This window comes from Culex pipiens, chromosome 2, assembly GCF_016801865.2.
Source record: "Culex pipiens pallens isolate TS chromosome 2, TS_CPP_V2, whole genome shotgun sequence".
Classification (NCBI taxonomy): Eukaryota; Metazoa; Arthropoda; class Insecta; order Diptera; family Culicidae; genus Culex; species Culex pipiens.
Window position 1 is genome coordinate 178997340 of NC_068938.1, and position 22594 is coordinate 179019933.

At 36.7% G+C, this 22594-nt stretch overlaps 2 protein-coding genes and 1 long non-coding RNA gene across 3 annotated transcripts; 1 reads left to right on the plus strand and 2 right to left on the minus strand.

Annotated features, from left to right (window-relative positions):
• Positions 1-637: 637 nt before the first annotated feature.
• On the minus strand, positions 638-2198 carry LOC120414952 (transcription factor Ouib-like). Its single transcript, XM_039576282.2, has 4 exons — positions 2065-2198; positions 1246-2017; positions 963-1191; positions 638-901 (listed from the first exon to the last, which is right to left on the minus strand). The coding sequence occupies exons 2-4, from the start codon at positions 1949-1951 to the stop codon at positions 727-729; spliced, it is 1110 nt and encodes a 369-aa protein (XP_039432216.1). The 5' UTR covers positions 1952-2017; positions 2065-2198; the 3' UTR covers positions 638-726.
• Positions 2199-5423: 3225 nt separating this feature from the next.
• LOC120414976 (zinc finger protein 26-like) lies at positions 5424-11680 on the minus strand. The gene is made up of 6 exons (XM_039576310.2): positions 11554-11680; positions 10234-11495; positions 6367-6580; positions 6042-6302; positions 5717-5980; positions 5424-5659 (listed from the first exon to the last, which is right to left on the minus strand). The coding sequence occupies exons 2-6, from the start codon at positions 11480-11482 to the stop codon at positions 5575-5577; spliced, it is 2073 nt and encodes a 690-aa protein (XP_039432244.1). The 5' UTR covers positions 11483-11495; positions 11554-11680; the 3' UTR covers positions 5424-5574.
• An 806-nt stretch (positions 11681-12486) lies between these two features.
• Positions 12487-13013, plus strand: LOC120414932 (uncharacterized). Its single transcript, XR_005605149.2, has 2 exons — positions 12487-12689; positions 12749-13013. It is a non-coding gene; the product is annotated as an uncharacterized LOC120414932 (long non-coding RNA).
• The last annotated feature ends 9581 nt before the right edge of the window (positions 13014-22594 follow it).

Here is a 22594-nt window from a genome sequence, read left to right on the forward strand (position 1 = left end):
GAGTGCGAAGAGATTCGTCAAATATTAAGAATGTAACAGAATTTATAACACCACCGCTGAAAACTTCACATTTTTCTTTACTCTCTTCTGGCAGCACTTGCTGCTACAGCAGAAAAGATTCAGAGTAGGCGTCGCGATGCTCATGAATCCAGGTAAGTTGATGGTTGCCAGAAGAGCTTGAAGATAAGGTTGAAGTTTTCAGCGGGTGTGTTATAAATTCTGTAACATTCCTCATATTTGACGATTCTTTTCGCACTCTTCGGCAAAGTTGTTCCCTGGATCAAGATATGAGCTCGAACCCAAGATATATGCAAAAATAGCTAATGAAAATCGATTTTTTTTTGTGTATTTTGTTTTCAACAAAGTCGTTTTGGGCGATTTTTAAGAACAAAATGGCCAATTATTGGTAAAATTAGTTCTAAAAATCAAATGAAAACGCTTTTTTTACTGAATCGCCAAATTTGCACGAATTTAGCTAAAAATTTCAAAAGGATCATTTTTTTTCATTTTTTGAAATTTCGAGCAAAATTTTGGAAATATCAATTAAAAAAAATGTTTGTGATCGTTAAATTTTATTCATTGTAATATTGTTTTTTTCAATCAAGAAGTTTTACCAGAAACCTGCATTTTAACTTTCTGTGCTGCATTAGACAAGACGGCCTCGACAGTTGCAAATTTCTAAATGCATTTTATGCATTCATTCTAAAAAAAGGATGGTTAATAAGTTCACACACTTTTTTGAACATTGCTTGCCGTTTTTGAAGTGGGCGGAATAATTCCCCGTTCATGATTTTTCAGATGTACATTAAACGAAAATTTACGCCTAAACTCTCTACCACAAAGCTTGCACCGGTATTTCGGCGGATTGTGAATCTCTCTGCGATGGGACATCATGATTCTCCTAAAATAACGTTGACATTAGAAAAAATAATTTAAAAAAATGTGTCACGAAGATTACGAACTCTTTGCAAAACAATTTGCCGCATATGTCGCACTCAAATTTATTCTTATTTGTCCCTGGTGCCGGTTTTGGTTTAGGTTTCTTGCTACTTGGAACCACTTTTGTTGCAGTTTGAGGAACGCCGCGATTCCACCGGGGATCTCCCGGGCATGATCTTTCGTGTATGTATCTTAGTTCGACGCCGTAGAATTTTTCGTCGCACTTGATGCGGCATTTGTATGGCTTTTTGTCTGTAATTAGAGAAACTTGAAGATTGTTGAATAAAAACTTTAAAAAATCCGTACCTTCGTGCCAGTTGAGATGTGATTCTAGCAAGTATGGACGATTGAACCTTTCCTGGCAGAGGTGGCAAGTATGCACGTAAAGTGCTTCCTCTATCGGTTTCTTCGGCCCACGGCAACGTGCCAGGTGATACTCGATCTGAGCAGTGGTCATGAACCAGTTGAGACACTTTTCGCACTCGATTATGTTGCACGACTGTTCGTCTGGTACTTCCTTGGAATTTTGAACCAGATCCTGCCTTGCTTCTTTACTCACAGCTTGAGCTTCATCAATGGTCTCATTATGTTCAACCACCTCCTCGGCCTGTTCTTCATCGACATACCGGTAATCTTCGATCCGCTCCAGGTGGTTCTGGATTGCCGCTCGTACATTGTAAATTGCTCGCATGTTCCCCTCGGAGAACCATTCGTCCTCGTACTTCAACCCCCGGCTTATTTCCCTTCCCAGCTCGTTCACCTGGATACAGCAGGTCCGGAAATCGTCCACCGTCTGGACCAAACTCCAGCACGGCGTACAAACGGTGAAATCGGCGGCGTCAAACTCGAACCCAAATATGCCGGACATTATGGCGCGGATGCTGGACGAGTTTGTCACGGTGAACAGGTGAAATTTGCCCACCGGGGGACGTTCCCGCAGGCAGAAGGCGCAGTGCGGTGCTGCATCCGGATTTGGTTCACCGATGGTTGGTGTTTCGATTATGGTCAACATATTTGTACACTCTTAATAACTGCGATAAATATCCTTGAAAACTAATTTTGAGATTCCTGCAGAATTCTACAACAAATATTTTTCAATTAAAAAAAAAACAATTCTTGACTTACAAGTTTATTTAAGTTATTGTATGAAACACCGCTTGTAAGTTATAAACTTGTTGACAAACATTAATTTTTCTGTTTACGACGCTTGTCAAAACAACCATTATTTACCTCCTCGTTCACCTCACATCTTTTTTAGTTTACACATAATCAAGCAAAGGTAGCCGTTAAACTGAGCTTATTTGTATTGGTGGAAGGTTTTTCTCTTAAAATTTCGTATTGGATTTTCAACATTTATATTTTTATTTATATGTATTTGATTACAGTTATTTAGTATTTTTTTCAGGCATGCATTTTACAACTTTAATGACTTATTTATTTTTTGCGTGAGAGTAACGTAATAAATTGTGTATGTTCATTGCACCGTGTATTTGGGCAACGACTGTCAACTTCATAAGTACCTACATTTTCAGTGAAGTTAGCACGAGGTTCGCGATTTGATTTTTTTTGTATTAGTTCGTCCAAGATTTGAAGAACAATGGCATACAATAATTCACTGTAAAATAAACAAAAAATACTTGGACTTGGTTGGCGTTGTACTGGAATTGGTTTACAAAATGAATTTACCGAGAAACTCCCGACATAGCTTCACTTTTCAGTTCCATTGGGTACAAACTAGCAGAAGGATCTTTTCGGGAAAGATCTTTTCCGTTATTTTAGTAGTAAAACCGGAGAGAAATTTACATTAAAATGCCGTACGGATTCGTCATGCGCCCAACTTACTAAAACGTTATTCCCTGCAAATATTCAGTTAAAAAACAGTTATGTTGTTTATTTCTTCAAACAGCCTTACAATACTTGGCTTTGCCATAACAAATATCGCCAAATACAATAAGAATAAGATAAAAAAAATAGTCAGAGCCGCCAAAACCATCAACCGTCAGGGGCTCGGCTTACTAAGGTCGAAAAAAGGACGGGAGGAGTGTTAACAATAAGCAACGATACTTGACTATCAACTTTATTTGCCTTCGGTATCAACCATTAATTTTCGATAATGATGTAGGTAATTGAATCTTACGTCCCGAGTCGAGGTAGCGTAATTTTGACAGTTTTGGCCAAACCCTGGAAGCGGAATGAAACGGAAGCCCGCCACAAGGATCACTTCGGAACGTTTTTATAATATTGGTCATGTGTAAGGCTACCAACTCTAGTTGAGCAAAAATCCGTACACTTTGCCGATATTTGGGAATTAAAAATATGAAACTGTGTCGTGTTTGCAGTTTACAAATTTCGTTTGCTATCACATGGCTTATGACTTCAACGTTTAAAAATATTCTCGGAATAAACCGTGATTTGCTGTATCAAGCTTTAGAAAGCCTTGGGATTTTTTATAGGATAAATATGTTTCGTTAGGAATTTGAAAAGAACAATTCTCGCTTACTTTTTCAAAAGGCGCATTGGTTGTTTTGAAAAAGTTATCTAGAATTATTGATAATCAATAGGCTTAGTGATTTTTCACGCTCGAAAATTGCAAATTTCACGGGGTCCTCAATTTCAAAACACCAAATTTCACGCAAATTTCGCGGAACTCGAAAAATGTTAAAATGACTTTGAAAATCCTATGTTTTAATCACAGTAACTAGTTTTTATGCTTCATTATATGTTATTTACACAAAAAAAAACTTCTAAATTAAAATAAAATCCTCCTGGTTTATGGATATATATATTGAAACAAAATGTAGGGCACGCGTGTTCTCATTTACTGAACTGCTCTTTTATTATTCGACTAATAAAGCTAAAATGTTTTCGCTCATTTGCTTCTGTTATATAATTTTACATTTTATTGAATTTAATACCGAAGCAAGATTTTAACAATCTTCTCCGGTCAAAATAAGTAAATCAAATTGAATCTAAATTTAATAAAATTAAATTTAGCCCATTAAACAATTTTTTAAGGGTCTAAGCTCATTTTTCAAAAACTAAATTTGACAATTTGCTAAAATAATATTATTTTTAACACATTGTTACTCTAAATAAGAAAAGAAAACAAAAAAAGTAATATTTTTTACTTTCGCGGGAATCATCCACCCAAATAAACAAATATTGTTAAAATTAAACAATCCCAAAAAGAAAATTTAATATGTTTTTAAAATGTGATTCCAAAGATAAAAAATACTCTTCATTTTATTTTGAATAAATTAAAGCTTAAATCTTTTAATTTCTTCCAAAACTATATCTTTCAAATAAAATAGCAGTAAAATTTTTAATACAGCGATGAAAATATTACTAAATTTAGCTAGTTTAAAAATAAAACTCAAAAATCTGAACATTTCTTCAAATGGTTCATATCAACTTGATATACATATACAGTAGTTATTCGGTAACTGGGCTGAGAACGTAGCCCAGTCACCGAATGCTGTTCGCTAACTGGGCTGAACGAAAAATAACGAGGGGACTAACGATGCTTAATATTTTGTTGATGAATCATAAAAGTAAAAAATACTCAAATTTATTTACAACGATTACTTTTCATATTTCTTTAATTGTGGCTTGAAATAACATAAAAGTTTGAAAAAAGATATTTTTATATGTCGAACATAACTTTTGCATCCATTAACCCCTCGGTGATTTCGGTTTGTTTTGGTTTTTTGACGTTTGTCTGCTTTTTAACTGGGCTACGGCCCAATTATCGAGCGCCCAGTTAAAAAGCAGCCCAGTTAAACAACGCCCAGTTACCGAACAACTACTGTATATATATTCAAGCTTTTTAATTGAAAACTAATAAAATTTAATGAAATAGTCTTTTTGGATGAAATATTTATTAAGTTGTTAATGTTATTTAAAAAAAAAAAAGATTTAAAAAAAATGATAAATTTTACGTATTTCACGCCGTCCACGAAATCGTCAAAAATCACTAACCCTAAATTAGTAATTAAACCAGGGTATTCACTCGCTTAATTCTACAGTAGTTCATAAGATTATTGTTATTTCTTTTTGAGTTTGATAAAAAGAAGAAAAATCGTTACATTTTCACACAAACATAAATTTCACGGGATTTCACGGAAAAAGTCAAATTTCGCGGATTTCAGGCTGTCCGCAAAATAGTGAAATTCCACTAACCCTAATAATCAACTTTGAACTAAGGAAATCCGGAAAACTATCCCTTAAATCAAACTGACAGTTGAATAAAAATGTCTAGTTAGCAGATTTTAATCAACCTACTAATCGGCCAACTTCGTATGATTGAGTTGGCTGATTGCGAATACCGATTCGTCGGCTTACGTCTGGGTTAAATTTCCATAAGCGTATGTTGCAACATCGGCCGATTAGTCGGTTATTTCGTCAGTCGATGCATCCGACTAAACCCGGTTATATTTTAGGAACAGTAGGGTGTTTTTTCTACAGGGTAGGTATGAAGAGCTTACAGCAAAAGTGATTTGATGGGATGACTTTTATTGTTGGAGAACTAATGAATAATAAATATTCAGATCAATGAATCTAATTCTACGGGTACATTTTTTTCAGACACACAACAAATCCGGAGCTTGAACATTTTGTAGCAATCCACTGGACGACTTACATCGTATCAATTTGCAATTCAAACGCAGAATCTTGTAACTGCTCCCAATGTTTTTCTTCAATATGTTTTTTGAAGGTAGCTCTGAAAATATTACCAAGAATGTTGAAATCCATCAAGTTACAGTACGTTTCAACTTACCGAACCAAGTACTTTTTACGACAAAACGGGCATGTTATTTTGCCTTCTCTCACATTCGCACAGTTCAACTTGGCATGTATTTCCATAGCCTGTTTGCTGGAGAACCTCTTTTCGCAGGTTGGGCACGGATACGGTCGTACTGGCAGATGTACATTCATGTGCCTTTTAAGGTTGGTAGTAGTTCCGAATGTTTTATCGCATTTCGCGCAAGGATATTTCTTGTTTGCTTTGCTGTGTGTTATTTGATGTTTAACGGCGACCTCCCTGAAGTTGAAAAAAACCTTTTTAGCAACTGAATCGCACGAATTAGCCCACACCAACTTACTTGCGTTTGAACTTCTTTCCACAAAAATTGCAATCATATTTTGGCTCGTCGTGGTACAGTTCTTTGTGAGTCTTCAAATGCGAAGGAGTTTGTAGCTTAGCATCGCACTCATCACAATCGAAAGTGAAACGCTCTCTACATTCCTTTACGTGTAAGTTTGCTTCGTGGGCAGTCTTGGACACGTGAATATTGCATCGTCGACAGGGAATACCTCCCGCTCTTTCCTTATGCATTTTTAAACTGTGCCTCCTGAGTGCAACCCTGAAATAATCACAAAAATAAACCAAAATAATACTTGATAAATAACACAGCAGATATTCCTCACCTGTGCGGAAATCTGATGTCGCATATTTCACAGGTAAATGTAATTTTTCCATGAGCTGATTTGATGTGCGCAAAAAGTAACTCCTTTTCCGTGAAGGTGCGGTCACAAACGCTGCAACTGGTGTCTGAATTGCATTTTTCTTCGTGTTTCAAGCGCCCTTTCAGCCCGAAGAAATGCTTTTTACACTGTAACCGGCATTTGTATGGTTTGTGATCTGAAACGAGAATGTTGTTACTTTTTTTAACAATAGTCACGCTAGTTTAGCTTTTTTTTATTTACTTATGAATAGGGCTAGTGATTTTTCGCGATTTCACGGAAGCTGCGTAATTTGTTAAATTTGACCTGGCTGTGAAATTTGGGAAATACCGTGAAATGCCGCGAAATTTGAAATATTCAATTGAAAAATCGCTACTTAGCTTTTTTTAATTCAAAAATTTTAAAAGATTTTTCACAAGCATTTTAAAAGCAGTTTGCAAATAAAAAAGTATATCATATCAATTCTACAATTATTTGTTGAAGATTTTTTTTCATAATTATTAATTAGAATATTCAAAAAATTATTCCACAAAATTCGAAAAAGATTTTAAAAGAACATTAATCAACACTTCTTTGAAAGAATACGCAAATAATATCTTTTTTTTATTTTTTCAAATAAATAATTTGTGTCAGGGGGTTTTATTTTGTATATAGAACTACAGTATGGCCCTATAAAAAAATGCGACATTGTTATTAGGTGGAAATTGGGCCTGTTTTGACTATTTACGATGTATGTAGCATGTGTACATGTTAAATAAGTTCCAAACAAACAAATAATGCATTGAAACCCTTTTTTTAAGCTATAAAAAATGTCACAGCACATTTAAACTTAAAATTCTCCAATTTGCTCCCAGCCCAGTCCATATAAAGGAAAAATGTCTTTTCTATGTTGGTCGATATGAAGATCCACTTGTGATTTTTTGTATGGATTAAAAAGTAAACAGCCTTAAAGATTACTGTTTTTGAGACATGTAACAATTAATTTAACCGAATTTTACGCATTCTATTCCCCAGTTTTACTAAAACAGTGAACTTTTTGAAAATATCCCGATTCTGAAAATGCATCAATTTTTCTAGCAAAACATTGTAATAGGGCCGAAGCCGAAGTGTAAACAAAGAGTCTATCCTGCTCGTTCCTAATGTAAACATCAACTGACGTGAGCAGGATAGACTCATTGTTTACACTTCGGCTTCGGTCCTTTTACATTGTTCTGCTTGTTTTAAGAATTTTTGGAGACTGCAATGATTCAAGGGAAAAACATAATGCAACAAATGATGGCAATTGATTCTAACAGATGCCCTGATATGACTTTTAACAGTGTAGAGCCGTTGGGCTCCCTTTAGAGCAGGGGTGACCAAAGTATGGCCCGCGGGCCAAACGTGGCCCGCGAGGTGATTTTTTGTGGCCCGCGGACCCATTTTCAATAATCGTGTAAAATGGCCCGTTGATCATATGTAAAGTGATTTAATACTTCTTAAAATAAAGGTTTATTTCAAACTGTTTTATGTTCTTTTTTATATTCTTTGTTAATATAAGACTGATGATTTTTCCATATTTTGATTTCCATTTTACGACATGAATAAATTGTTCAAAAAGCTTTCTAATTCAAACAATTTCAAATAAAAAAGTAAATATCAAAATTTTTAATCAAATATTTTTGAAAATGTTTATGAAACTTTCAAATTTGACTTAGTTAGAAAACTGTAATAAAAGCAAACATTTAAACATTACATATTAATTTAAAAGTTATGTTATAATGACCCTTTTCATGAAATGTGTTCAAACTTACTTTGCACTTAGAAATCTTCCAACTCGGGATTCGAACTCATGACAGTTGGATAACGGATCTGATTGACTACCATCTCATTCAGACAGACAAAATTTACAAATTTCAAAAAAATTAAGTGCAATCAGCTGAAATCAATTTGAAATGTTTCTCTCTGCGTTTAGCATGTTCGGGTTAATTCAAAAATAATTTGGATTTTAGTGATTTTTCGATGAACAGTCCCACAGATTTCATGTCGCCATTTTCAAATTTGAAAAAAAAAATACTTTAAAATGTCAATGAGAACACATGTACATTCAATTAAAATCCTTTTTTCAAATACCTTAAAAAATAAAATCAACAAATCTGATGGAAAACTTTAATTTTTTATTTTTTTGTATTTTTAAATATCGAAAATGTTCAAAAAATAACAGAAATTTCTAAAAACTTCAAGTAATAGAAATATTTTTTTAGTCTTTTAAATGAAAATAACGTATTTTTTTTAAATTTGGCCCGGCATCCGAAAACTTTGAGCACCCCTGCTTTAGAGCCATCGACACAGGTTTTAAGTTTTTAATTTATTTAGACCGAATCACTCAAGATGATAACCCAAATGGCATTTTTCTCTAAATGATTAATTCTACCAAAATTTATAAACTTTTTCGATCGGGTGTATTTAAGAGGGACTTCTAATGATGCTTTTCGCACAGGGTTGGATATTTTTAACTATTCCGTTTTTAAGATACAAGGTTTGAAATTAAGGTAAATTTTGTACCAAAAATACATTCATTATTGTAGCCCGCCAATAAACAATTTTGGCGAACTGCAAAAAACTGTCATAAAAATATCTTTAAAACATACTAAACTAACACCATGATACATACAAAAAATCAGTTTGTTACATACATTTTAGAATGGACCCACTTTTCTGTGAAAAAATGCACATGTCGCATTTTTTTATGGGCCATACTGTACTGCTAACTTTTAAGACACTTTTCTGTTTGTAACTTTGCTAAAAGAATACATTTTAACGTTTATTTTGAGCTAAAAAATGTAATTTTTTTAAACATTGGCGGGGTTGGGTTGTAGAGAGTAAAGTTTTCACAGCATTCACATCTAAAAAAAAAATTGTAACAAATTTATGCTAATGTATGTTTTGCTAACAATTCTTCAAACGGTCCATATAACGTTTTTCAATTGAAAACGTATGAAATATACTTAAAGATTCTTCACGGATGATTTTTTATATTGTTATTTCAAAGAATTGCTTTGAGAAAATTGATAAATTTCACGGGTTCCTCGGAAATCTTCAAATTTCACGAATATCACGCTGTCCGCAAAATCGGGAAAATTCACTAACCCTACAGGGAGAAAAAAGAGTTCCCAAAATCATGAACAAGTGTTCATGAAAATGAGAACCACGAACAAAGTGTTCAAATTTAATGGTACGTTTTTCAAAATCGTACCATGGAATTTGAACACTTTGTTCGAGGTTCCCATTTTCATGAACGCTTGTTCAGGATTTTGGGAACTCTTTTTTCTCCGTGTAGTTATATCCAAAAATAATCAAAAATATTGAAATTTTGTGCATGTGTCTTGTTTTGCCCCTGATGAAACAAAAAGTTAAAAAAATATCGTTATTAATGGGGTTTTCTAGATCAGCTGATCAGATTTTTGGACTCGACCTTCACCGATTTGGATCAACTTGAAGGGAATTTATGCTTAAAAATGCAGTTTCCGACTTTTTCCTAATTAAGTCAGTGGAGCAATTCTCCCAGATTTCGATCATTCGTTTTTTCTTGTCTGTTTTTTTTTTATCTGGCTGAAACTATTCGGTTTGCATCATTAGTTTGTCCATATAATTTTCATACAAATTTGGCAGCTGTCCATACAAAAATGACGTATGAAAATTCAAAAATTTGAGATTTCCAAAAAAGTGTCCACGTGGTTTATGATTGGTCCCTAGGGGATGGTTCAATGAATACATTCCAGATGGAAATAGTATTCATACATGAAGAAATGACTCAAATCTACCATTTACATATAATAAAATGAGCATGCTTACCAATGTGTTGATTGATATGCGCCTTAAAGTTTGTCCTCGATCGATACGATGCCCAGCAGATCTGGCAGGTGTACATCACGTCGGGTCCGACGGCAGTTTGATCTTTGCAGTTATTAAGATGGATAATAAGCCCTCGCTTGAACTTGAAAGAAGTGCCACATCTTCCACATTGTAAAACCCGTGCGTTCAGCAAGTTGGCGATCTTTTCCCTTACTTCATCTTTTTCAATCTTGATGTTTTCCACGGAAATCTCCGTGAACAGGTTATCGGGCTCCGCTTCTTCGTGGACTGCTCGTTCGTGGTCTTCTGGTGTGGGAGTCTGGTTGCCATATTCAGCATCCATGCTCTCTTCGGGCAGCACTACTTCAGACTTGATATTCTCGATTAAGATTTGTGGAAGTATACTTGCCTGGTCGGTAGGTTCTTCTTTGACAATGTTGTCTGGACGATCAAGAAGAGGCGATCGCTGCGCTTCGATTACCAACTGCATGGAGTTTTCCTCGCCAATATTATCTTCAGGTTCAATCTTTATGCTGAACGGCGGAACTTCCGGTGGCGTGTTAGGTCCAGCTTCCTCCACCATAACGCTATCAGGGTCAGGTTGTTGCTCTTCCGGTATCTGATCCACAGTGGGTGTATTCGTTTCAACAATACTATTCTCTGTTTCCGCTTGCGTTTCAATGGCATCTTCAGTTTGATCTTCCAACGGCTGATCATCAATCACAAGATTTGTGCTATCCCGTTCATCATCACTATCATCTATTGTTATCACATTGTTATTTGAGTTTGGTTCATGGATCGCTTCGGCAACACTCGTCTTGATTTGCTCGATCTGATCCCGTACCGCAGAATGCATGGCTTCGATCATTTTCATCGTATCCTGCGTGAACCAGTCGTCCTCGCTCTTGAGCCCACTCTTGATCTGTTCTGCGCGGCTGTTCGCCTCGAAGCAGCATGTCCTGAAATCATCCATCAGCTGGATCATGTTCCAGCAAGGCGTACAAATCGAGAACTTTTCCAGCTTGAATTTGGGCCCGAAAATCTCCTCCATGGTTTCGCGAAGAATGGGATGGGAGTTTTCGATGTTGTAACCGTAGTAGGCACCGTCTAAGGGACGCTCCCGGAGGCAGAACGAGCAGAACGTTTTTGGGACGACTATAATCGCTGGCACTGATAGCAGAGTTATCAACAACCGAGGATCTTCCTCGGTGGGATAATCTAATGCTGCTATTTGTAGATTGATGTCCATGATGGAAAATTGACTGAAAGTTTCAAGATTCTAAGTAGGGAATTAAAACCAATATGTCAATTTCTTCTTACCTAGCAGGACGTACTGAGCTTGTAGAATAGATTAAGTAATGAAATGTTTAAAACCTCGCTAGAGAGCATTCATTTTTCACAAAACTTTGCGACACATGAAGACCAAAATACCACTTTCTATAACACATAAACAAACCAAGGTAGAACTCGACAGATGCATGACAACAAAGAATAATCGATGAACAAGCTCACAAATACATGTTTGCAAACCGCGTTTTGCGGCTGTAAATATGTCTTGCGGATACTGCTTCGTGAGGATTTGCTGGCAGCACTGCAACATATTCCGAATAACGACTTTTCCAACGTTGTTGAACGTGTTTAGAGTTATCTGTGATAATTCTAGGTTTCTTAAAGTTCCATAACTAATTTTAGAAGTAGTTTTGTAGGTTTTGCTTGATTTGTTCTATTGGTCATATCGAAGTGCCCTGATTGTGATGAAACTTTTAGCGTTTGGTTGTCTTTACATGCAGCGTTGCTACGGACAGCGCGGATCGTGTGGATTTGGCGCAGATTTGCTGGCTTATTTAGCATAGGCTCGGATGATTTTTTTGATAAATAGTATGTTTGAGAGGGAAAGTATTGTTTGGAATTAAAAATAACTTCCAATTGTTCGTTGAATGCAAAAAAATGCCCTTTATTTGAAGAAGAGAAGCTTCCCATTCTGGGAAGGGAATGGAATTCTGCGGAATGGGATTGAACCGAAAAAAACGCCCAAATATTTTTTTAGAGGAAAAACATAACCATTTTTGACGCCATCTTGGATTTCTAATTTTTAAATCTCTTTAGAGTAGATTAGGGGTCCCCAAGTAACCATCCAGCACTAAAAGAAATCATAAATTAGTTATTAAACAGCATTCACCAGCTAATCAGTCATAAAACAGCTAAGGTGTTTGCAAATCAGCTCTAAATCAACTGCTCTGAGAACAGCTGAAATAGAGCTGATATACAGCAGTCACTAGCAACACTGTTTTTATTTTTTCTAAAAATCTGGCATCACGTCTGCCATTTTGAGTGAGAGTGAGAGAGAGTGAGCGAGAAGGAAAACAAAATAATACAAAGCTCTCGCTCACTCGTAAAAAAAATCAACATGGAAATATCCTACCTGGGAAAAGCTGGACGCCTTTTTTAATATTTTCGTAAGTATAACACGAGTGAACAGTTTTGCATCATTAATTAATAAAGTCATATTTTTCAGGAAGCAACAACCGTCCAATGGAATTCCAACAACGGTGAGAAAACACCGTTGAAATCAATATCGGACCTCGGCAGGTAGGACGATCCACGACTTCTAAGCGATCCACGAATTCGGACGATTCGGATTAGGAGGACACTTCGTGGTTGTGGTGCCACAGCTGCAGGTACGAAAGCGAATTCCGTGTTTTTTAGTTTGTAATAATTTAACTGTGTGATGTGAGGTGTGAAGTTTAAATAAGATCAATAAAAATGGCTTTGAGCTTAAATTCAATTCTTGACTTTTTTTTGATAAGGTCCTATAAACAAAAGTAAACATTGAGTGTATCCCGCTTACTCCGATGGACTTTGACATAAGGTGTGAAAGGGATACAATCAATGTTTACATTTGTTTATAGGACCTTATCAAAAAAAAGTCAAGAATTTCGTTTTGATTTTTTTCTCGTGTACTGCAGGTACTTTTGTATTCGAGGGGCAAACATTTCTACAATGGTTTGATTTCGAGTGTTTTGCTAGAGCATATAACGGCACTTCAAGCTGTGAAATCACACTGGTTAAACATTTCTCAAACAGGCGTGACAACACGGGCGCAGGAACCATCAGATAACATCGAAGACCACTTCTCGGATCTGGCCTGGCATCACATCTCCAACATAGCAAATTCAATCAAAAAAAATCGGCTGCTCCGCTCGTACAGCTGAGTTGGTAAACAAACTAAAAATAGAACTGAGAGAGAATGTGAGAGAGCAATATTTTTGCCTCTCTCAACTCTGTTGTCATTTTGCAGGGGTGGAACAACAACAGTAGGGGCCAGCTGGAAATCAGAAATATAAAGTCCAAACTCAGCAGCAAATCGGCTGCAAAAGCGCTTTTGATGCAGATGTAAAAACTCTTTTGCATTAGCTTGCAGCTGTAAAAGCGCTTTAAGTGCTGATTAGTGATTTGTTTTAGTGCAGGATGGTTACTTGGGTCAAGCTCAACAGCCAAAAATAAGGCAACGATTTTTGCCTTCTTCACCTCACTGAGGCAAGGCTATAAAATCACTCCAAAAATGAACTTCTTCAATACACCTTCTAGATATACCTTCACGTATACCTATCGACTCAGAATCAAATTCTGAACAAATGTCTGTGGGGATGTGTGTAGACATGATTTTTTTCCACACGATTATTTCAGAACTGACTGAACCGATTTTGGCCGGATCCGCCTTGTTCTGTTCGTTTTGGGGTCCCCTAAGACCCTATTAAATTTTATTCTGTTGAGTGAACTGCCGTTCTACGCATAATTGTCCCATGTTCAAAAAAGTGCAACTGAGAAAAACGCGATTGAAATTTTTCGACCGATTTCTGTGTTTCTACGCATAATTGTCCCGTGCGTTCCTATTCGCCCTATGTGTCCCTGATCACCCCAGTTAGCAGTTTATCACCCTTATTTGTGATTCTCGTGCTATACAACAGGTAAACAAGACATAATGCTTAGTAAAACTAATGATTCCGTGTAAGAAAATACTTGGTGGGACAATTATGCGTAGAAGTTTAACGATGGGACAAACAGACTTGGTGTTGTTTTTAATGAGTTTCCGAACAAAGTACCAGATTTTATGTGTTTTTCTTAAAGTACACATCAGACTAAACTTAAAAATGTCATAAAGTCAAAATCGTCCAAAACTGACATGGGACAATTATGCGTAGAACGGCAGTGAAGTACTTTTAAAGTTATGCCATGAAAAAGTTTTTTTTGTAGCTACAAAAAAGGGTGATTTTTGCATAACCTCAAAGGCCGGGTCTATTTGCTTACGCGCGAGAGTCGTACACTCAAAGTAAAAAGTATCCTTTTTTTCAAGTTCACCCGTCGTCACCCTTTAAAAGCTGGGTGCTGAAAAGACAGAATGCGTAACATGATTTTCGAATGCTCCCTACTGCTCCTCACTAATACAACTGCACCACAGCTGTAAACATAAACAAAGTAGAAGCCCAAGCAACACACTTTGTCAGATAAACCTATTTCCTAACTGGTTGTATAACCGATCGGCCGTGTTACCCCAACTTGTTCTACAACTCCTGTGAACTGGAAAAAGCGCACTTTTTTTTGTTGTATAACTTGTCAGAACAAGATGCAAGTTATCAGAGTAAGTTGTATAAATGTAATTGACAACACTGTGCTATCTAACAAGAGATTCAACGAAAAAAAGGGGCGTGGTTTGCGGCTGTGCTGTCAAATCAAAGCGCACACTGAAAAGGAAAGTTAGATTGAAATCAACTGTCTAACCGTTGACCAACCTACATGTAAACAAACATTTCCTATTGGAATTTCGATGAGGCCAATAAGAATAGAATATCTGTTCATGTTGAAAAGCTTGTTTCTGGCCGATTCGTTCAAAAATAATTTAAAATTGAAAAAAAAAACGAATACTAGCGCCCTCTATCTGTGAACTGTTAATCTCTCTTCATTTGGACAGGATAACATGGCGAACTTTTAGATTTTCCTTTTTTGATGAACTTCCTATTCCCCAAGATTCGATCCGACGACTTCGACGACTTGTTGTTATCTCCACGGCAGGTCCAGGCGCCCTTCCGCATCGCTCCACGGGGCTTTATATAAATAAGCTGACCTAATCGTCAATAAGAAGGCTGCTGTCAGCTTTGTTATGCAGCAGTGAGCTAAAGAACTTGACTCCAACAGTGACTGGAATTGAAATCGAAGTTTTATATGTTTGTTTCATGACAGTTTTTATAACTCTATTATATAACTTTGTTATAACAAACCGTTTCAACTGTCATTTCGATTACCGTACCACGGAGTAATATTGAAAATCGGAGTGAATTTAATTTGTTGTTTGTCATAAACTCCATAAGCTGATATTTTTTGTAGCTTTTACCGGCTATATGTTTACAAACTAATCGGTCAACAATTAAAATTATTGCAATCATCGATAAATAAACATTATTTAAACTCTAAATTCCTCACGTACAAATTTACACCACATAACAACACGCAATGTCAAGTTGAATATGTATGTTGTTTATCAGTTATAAAAAATGATCTCCGAAAACATTTATGTAACAAAGCTAGAAAATCTAAGGTTATTTATAGAATATAGGCCACGCCCATTTTCAGAAGATGCCGTCACATGACAATGTTAGATAAGCAGTAAAGTAAACAGTGCAATATTGTTTTTATTCAACAAACTGTTTTCGAGGATAACATTGCCGATGAGGGAAAGCATCTTGGCATATCAGCACTTTGACGTTTAATTACAGCTCAAAAAAAGCGTTTTCAACTGATATCAAGTGATAAATACCCAAGGGGGTTGACACATCGAATATTTTTATTCGAATCATTCCGTTCATTCCAGAATTATTCCAGAATGATGGTAGAATAATTCTTGACTTTTTTTTGATAAGGTCCTATAAACAAATGTAAACATTGAGTGTATCCCTTTCACACCTTATGTCAAAGTCGATCGGAGTAAGCGGGATACACTCAATGTTTACATTTGTTTATAGGACCTTATCAAAAAAAAGTCAAGAATTCTATTTTCCAAAATTATTGCTAATTTGATTTTTGCGTGTTAGCACTGATCTTCTGTCAAACTGCGAGAAAAAGTAAACATGCTTTTTGTCCGCCGTGCCGCGATAGTTTGAAACAACATCCCTCCGGAATCTGCTACAACTGACCGAGGAAACAAAGCCGGAACAGGATGCCATCGAAAACCCGCACCCGCTGGTGCTGCTTAGCGTGGAGGACCACTTTAACTGGACAGGGAAGATGGGCAACCAGAAGCGCGTCGTCGGAGTGTTGCTCGGTTGCTGGCGGGCCAAAGGGGCGGCAGAATTTGGCGTGGGGCATTTGCTGCGAAACAGGGACATGACGGTTGGGAGTTTGTTGCACAAGATCACTACCCAGCTGCTCGAGTTGAAGTAGCAGGATTCACAGCTGCGCGAAAGCTAGCATCAGCTGCCGGTGAATTACCAGATCGACTTCCAGCTGCCGGACGTTCTGAACCTGTTACCGGACATTACTCATGAAAATTCACTGCCACCCTGCCACCTGATGTTGGTGGTTTATCTGGCCGCGCTGGTGCGGTCCATCAAACCGTTGCACAACCGATCAACAATGCACTCACGAATCGTGACGCGGAGGATGGCAAGAAGGTGACGAAAAGGATAAAAAATGAACTAAGAAGGTGAAGAATCAGAGAGTGCGTGTGTGAGGAATGCAAATGTAAATCAAGCGTAACGTTTAATTCTTTATTTTACTTTCAGCTAAAGGTACATACTCGGGCAGCCTCATCTCACCATACAGCAGAAATGACTTCTTCCGTGGCAGCTGCTGCCAGGCCAACAAATACTTCACGAAGTAAATGTATACGCGATTGGTCCAGGTTCTATGGGGACCATCCATAAACCACGCGGACACTTTTTTTTTTAAATCTCGACCTCCCCCTCTCCCCCTTCGTGGAATATTGTCCATACCAAAAAAAAAACATTTTTGTATGGAGCGTGAACAATCGCAAACACACCCCAAACCGCATCATCCCAATCATCGTAGAAGATTCGTGCCAGCCTTCCTGGTATTACTCGATGACCACTTGAAACGACCACTACTCCGTGGTAGCCTTTCAGATCACGGCGTGCGTGATCAGAAAGTTATGAATAAAAACTTCTAGTTCATCTTCCGACGAGATCGTTGGTGAGCAGAATTGTGACCCAAACCTGCAGTCGGTTCGCCGAGTGGACTGGGATGCCCTCGTGCGAGCCGATAGATTGCGGACGATGTCCCTTGTCCAGCTGATACTTGCGGAATTTCAATGTCCGTTGAGTCCCCAGCTGGATTCTCAAGATATTGCTTCGGTTGGTTCCACACAATCTACAACTCTGGAGCAACATTTGAAAAGGGCGCATAAGCATTTTGAAAGCTAGAACTATTTTGCAAATTCCGAAACAACAGGTAACTATTTAACAAAACTCGCTACGTTAGATAGTAGCTGAGAAGGCCAGCTATTGTTTAACACATCGAGTTTTGTGAAAAAGTTACCTGTTGGCTCGGAATTTGCAAAATAGTTCTAGCTGTCAAAATGCTTATCCGCCCTTTTCTCGTGTTGCTCCAGAACTTACAATGTTACTGTAACGTCCCCGAGTTGGTTTTAATTAAACATACTCAATTTAGTTATACTTTATTTATCAATATCACCAAATTACATTACGCCATGTTGTGGCCCTTGCTGTCAACCAGTAATCTTCTATCCCAGAAGGAACACCTCAAACACTGAACCCTGAAAGATCTTGATCAGCTGCAACTCCCGACGCCGCTTCAGCTCGAGTCATGATCATCCCCAGGTCCGTACCGCCCACTGTTTGTTGGTGAAGTGATTCTTGACGCCTTATAAATTCATCAGATTCATGTTTTTTATTTCTTACGATTCGCGGAAATCGCTTGGGAATGCGCCGGGGAAGATTTGTTGTTAGATGCGCTAGAACGCGTTATGTTGGGGTACATGGCGTCGACGTCGAGGTGGTACGGGTCGGTTGTCAATTGTCGCTTTCTCTCGGTGGTCCCCCGACTGGCCACTCCGAGTGCACGCAGTATGGGACAGAAAATCGGTCGGTAATATTAACAGCACGACGAGAACGGTGTGGCCCAACACGATGGCAAGATCAATCTCAACCAAAATGACCAGCACGTTGACCTCGGTGGTGATTTTGTCCATGACGATCTCGACCGGCATGTACGTCTTGACGCCGTTCCTAAAAGTATAAAAATACGTTAATTTTCCATTACTTCAACTTCATATCTCACAAAAATATCGCACTTGTTTTGAAACATCTCCCGCTAATCCTCCTCGTTGATCTTCATACCATCGAAAAAGTCCTGCCCAAACAAGGCCCCAACAGGTTCAGTTCCGTCTGCCACTTCCGGGCCTGCTCTTGGATGCGCTGGCTCAACCTCCACCGGAATAACAAGCACGTTGGCCTCGCCGGTACGTAACTGGTCCACGTAGATGCTGTCTAAGGAAATCAGAAAATGAAAGTCTGGTTTAAAAAATCCACTCAACAACCACTAAGCAAATCCGATATTACCAACCTCGTCTTGTGACCAACACCTGGATTGTGCAGCTCGGTCATATTTTAGTGAAGGCCAATCCGACCGTTGCTCTGGATGTCGCCGGCACCGGAACAGTACAGAACGGTTCTGTTGTACTACCAGGTCCTACCCAATGCTGCAGAGCACCGCAAAATGTTTTGGTTTAAACAGATAAATATTATGACAGTTACACTCTTACCTGCACTTGATCATTTTTTCTAGAATCATCATCGTCATTCCGTTCATTCCAGAATTAACCCAGAATTATTCCAGAATGATCGAGTGTCAACCCCCTTGTAAATACCTCTATTGGAATTGAGCAAGCAAGTTTTTATCAAAAGTTTTCCAAATTAAGTTGTTTAAATAGTGAAAATCAGCAAATTGAATGGAGTTAGGTGCGAGTGCTTAACCTCTCAAACATGTGAGTATTTTTCCTATGTTGTGTGTTAAAGTTGGAAAAGAGTGAAGTTGACTGTGTTTTAACACTTGTGTGGCACAAAGCTAAATAGTTATATAAGCCAGTTACACAAGTAGTTACACAAACTGTTATTTAACTAATGTTGCGATTTTTGCTCGTATGTTATTCAAAAACAACTATCTAACTATTATTCAACAGTCGACAAGTTATGAGTGCTACTTGGGAGGCTATGTTCAAGCTTAAGCGTGACATATTTTTTGCTGCTGAAGTGACTTGTTTTACACGTGACTAAAAATGCGTCAGAAGTGGGTGAAATTTTGTGAATCAGAAGAGGAACCGAATGAAAGTTTCAAGATTCAAAGCAGCGATAATATCGGAGTAAGATTATTCAATATAATTTTTTAAATAATTATTGAAATGTTAGCGACAAATTATGCCAATCTTGATTTCAACCCTCTTTTTAAGATTTGTTGACTTTGAAAATCTCAAATATAAATTAATTATAAAATCAAAATAAATTATAGATCGATTACAATACTTCCCACTTCATGGTATCATTTTGCGATCAGTAAATTGGTTCCGCTTTGACAGTTGTAAATTGAGGCCGCTTTGCGAACCACTATTCTGCACCCAGTTTAAAAGGGTATCGAAAATGTACTGAATTTGACATACCCTTTTAAAAGGGTGACACCGGGTGAACTTTAAAAAAGCATAGAAAGTATCCTTTTTGAGGATTGAAAGTACCCTTTTGAGGGATACTTCTGACTTTGAGTGTATGCAGCATGCGTATCGCCCGGTTGCCACAGTGCTTAAGCAGTGTCTGCGTCTCTTTTGGAAAAAGTCTGTATTAATTATGTTGCTGAAGACATCAATTTGTCTCGACAAAGATTTACACGAACTTTTTACTGAAATATACAACTCATAAGACATTGTTTACTAAGACTAGGGGGACAGCATGCAATTCCATCGTGCACCTAATGTTGGCATATCAGCACTTTTAAATTCAATTACAGCCCCCCCTTTTCTCCTTTATTTTGGAGAGTTGGTAAAAAAAGAATTGAAAATTGCTGTTCTGGTAAAAACAATAATTAAAAAAATCAATGAAAAAAAATATATAAAAAAAAATAAAAAAAACTCTTTAATTAATCTGTAAACACAACCTAAAAGACAACATGAATGTGAGGAAGGCACCAACCACCTGGATTAAGTAACGTTTTTTTTCGTGATTCGATTATCCGAATCTTTTATTATCCGAAGTGAAATTTTGCCAAAGCCTTCAGATAATCGAGTCTGGACTGTAATGCGTAGTGCAAGGGCTTTTTTTATGAGTGATTATAAATACAAAAACTTTGCACAAAAAAACTGTACAGCTCAAACTTGATTATCCAAAGGCCTCGGAAAGTTTTCATTTCGGATAATTGATGTTCTGATTTTTTTTCTATTGTTTTTATTTAGATACTTACAAAATAATATTTACATTGACCAAAAAAGGTTATAGAAAACATTTATTATTGTACCGTGGCTATGATGAAGAAAAATAGAAAAAAAAACTTAATCACTGTTTTTATTTTTAAATAGTCTTTGATATTTTTGTAAAACTAAATTGAATAAGGGAAACGATTTAATTTATATTTGCGCATAGCCTAAGACCGATGCAATTTTTAACAAAGATAAGTTCAGCCTTCCTTCTACAAAAAAAAAAAAAAAAAAAAAAACGAAGTTGACTTTATAGCTGTCGGCCACCATTGCTAGTACCAACCACTAGTGTCTTCCTTTTTATCTACAAGTACTTCGCTGCCCTGGGCTCCTAAGTGTATGAAAGTATGGTACGGAGCGACGGCGCCGAATACCCATATTTACACAAAGAATTTTAGAGCGCCCGCCGCGGGATTCGAACCGGCGACCTCTGGATTGTTAGTCCAGTGCGCGGTCCGATTGATCCACACGGGTGGGACTTCCTTCTACAATAACCCCACAAATTTGCAACCATTCTTTTTAAAAAGAAGTTAAAAAATTTAATTTAATTTAAATTAGACTGAAAATCTTTCTTATCATAATTTCCAGCTTACTTTTTTATTGTAGTATCCATAAATTGTTTGTTGTTTTATTTCAAAATTCTTTGAACATTAGCCTTGTACAAATTTTATTACATGTTTTTGCAGCAAGGGGGAGGAGGGGCCCTTCAAAGTTGGCCCGAAAAATCAGAGGCAAAAAAATGTTTTTATCCAAAAAAGTTCAAATTTTAAATTTTTTATGGAAATTTATATGTAATCGAATGAAATCAATTTAAAATGCATTTTCCTGCGTTAAGAATCATTTCTAGTGTGTTTGATTGCATACCAACGGCCTAAGCAAAATTAAAATAAAGCATTTAATCACAAAATAATGTTTGTGATTAACACTCTACTGCCCAATTTTTTTTTTTTAAATTTTTCCGTGTTTAGGAGGCCATTTTGAGCAACTTTTGTTCTACGAAAGACTTTAGTTCTCTTGTTTTATGTTTTTCTTGTTTTATTTTTAGTATTTTTATTTGCATTTATCTTGTTTAGTTTATGTTTGTTTGTGGTAGTGTTTGGCCTATTCTACCATCATGGTAGTACCATGTAATATAATTACATTTTGCCTATCTATTTTTTTACGTTTTTACAGTCACTTTTTCAATTTTTTGCTTGTTTCTCACATTTTCTGCTATAGAATGGCACCATAATCATTTAAATTGTAAAAAAATGCGTAGAGGCATAGTCTGGGACACTACAAAAATTACTGCATACTTCTTTTTACTTAAAATATAGGAAATGTTAGTAACAAACACAGCCCAAGTTGACCCCAGAAAAAATGACATTTTTAAAAACATTGGCAAAGTCACATAAAACAAGTTAAACTAAAAAATTTCTAAAATTTTAAGAGTTCTTCTTTCCAATGCTTTTTAAAGATTAAAAATTGTTTGAAAATTGGATTTTTGGCGATTTTTCAGATCGAAGCCCGTTTAATTTTTATTCAGGCAATCTAAATTGGACGGATCTTAATTTTTTTTTGCAATTTTATGAAGTAAAAATTCAGACATGTATATATTTTTAAGTTTTTGTCTTTCATGAAAAAGATGGGCAAAAACATAAAACGAGTTTATCTGTTTTGTCAATTCTTTTCAAAATATGCTTTTTATAAAAACAATAAATCTCCCGTTTATTTTGGCGATTTTTTTTTCTGCGCGAATCTGGTTTATGGTCAGCGCTGATTTGACGCGGATTGTATTTATGGTCGGCTCGAATTTCGAACGGGTTTTCGGCTTTTCCGTAACAAACATGTATTTTTTAAATATGCTTTCTTTAAAAATAATACACTGGTTAG

What these genes read in the sequence shown, in the direction of transcription:
- LOC120414952 (XM_039576282.2), bottom strand. Translation starts at nt 1,951, where the DNA reads ATGTTGACCATAATCGAAACACCAACCATCGGTGAACCAAATCCGGAT. An exon ending in ACATCTCAACTGGCACGAAG is followed by an intron (nt 1,192 to 1,245) that starts GTACGGATTTTT and finishes CTCTAATTACAG; the next exon opens with ACAAAAAGCCATACAAATGC. An exon ending in GGCAAATTGTTTTGCAAAGA is followed by an intron (nt 902 to 962) that starts GTTCGTAATCTT and finishes ACGTTATTTTAG; the next exon opens with GAGAATCATGATGTCCCATC.
- LOC120414976 (XM_039576310.2), bottom strand. Translation starts at nt 11,482, where the DNA reads ATGGACATCAATCTACAAATAGCAGCATTAGATTATCCCACCGAGGAA. An exon ending in GGAAAGAAGTTCAAACGCAA is followed by an intron (nt 5,981 to 6,041) that starts GTAAGTTGGTGT and finishes TTTCAACTTCAG; the next exon opens with GGAGGTCGCCGTTAAACATC. An exon ending in CGTAAAAAGTACTTGGTTCG is followed by an intron (nt 5,660 to 5,716) that starts GTAAGTTGAAAC and finishes TAATATTTTCAG; the next exon opens with AGCTACCTTCAAAAAACATA.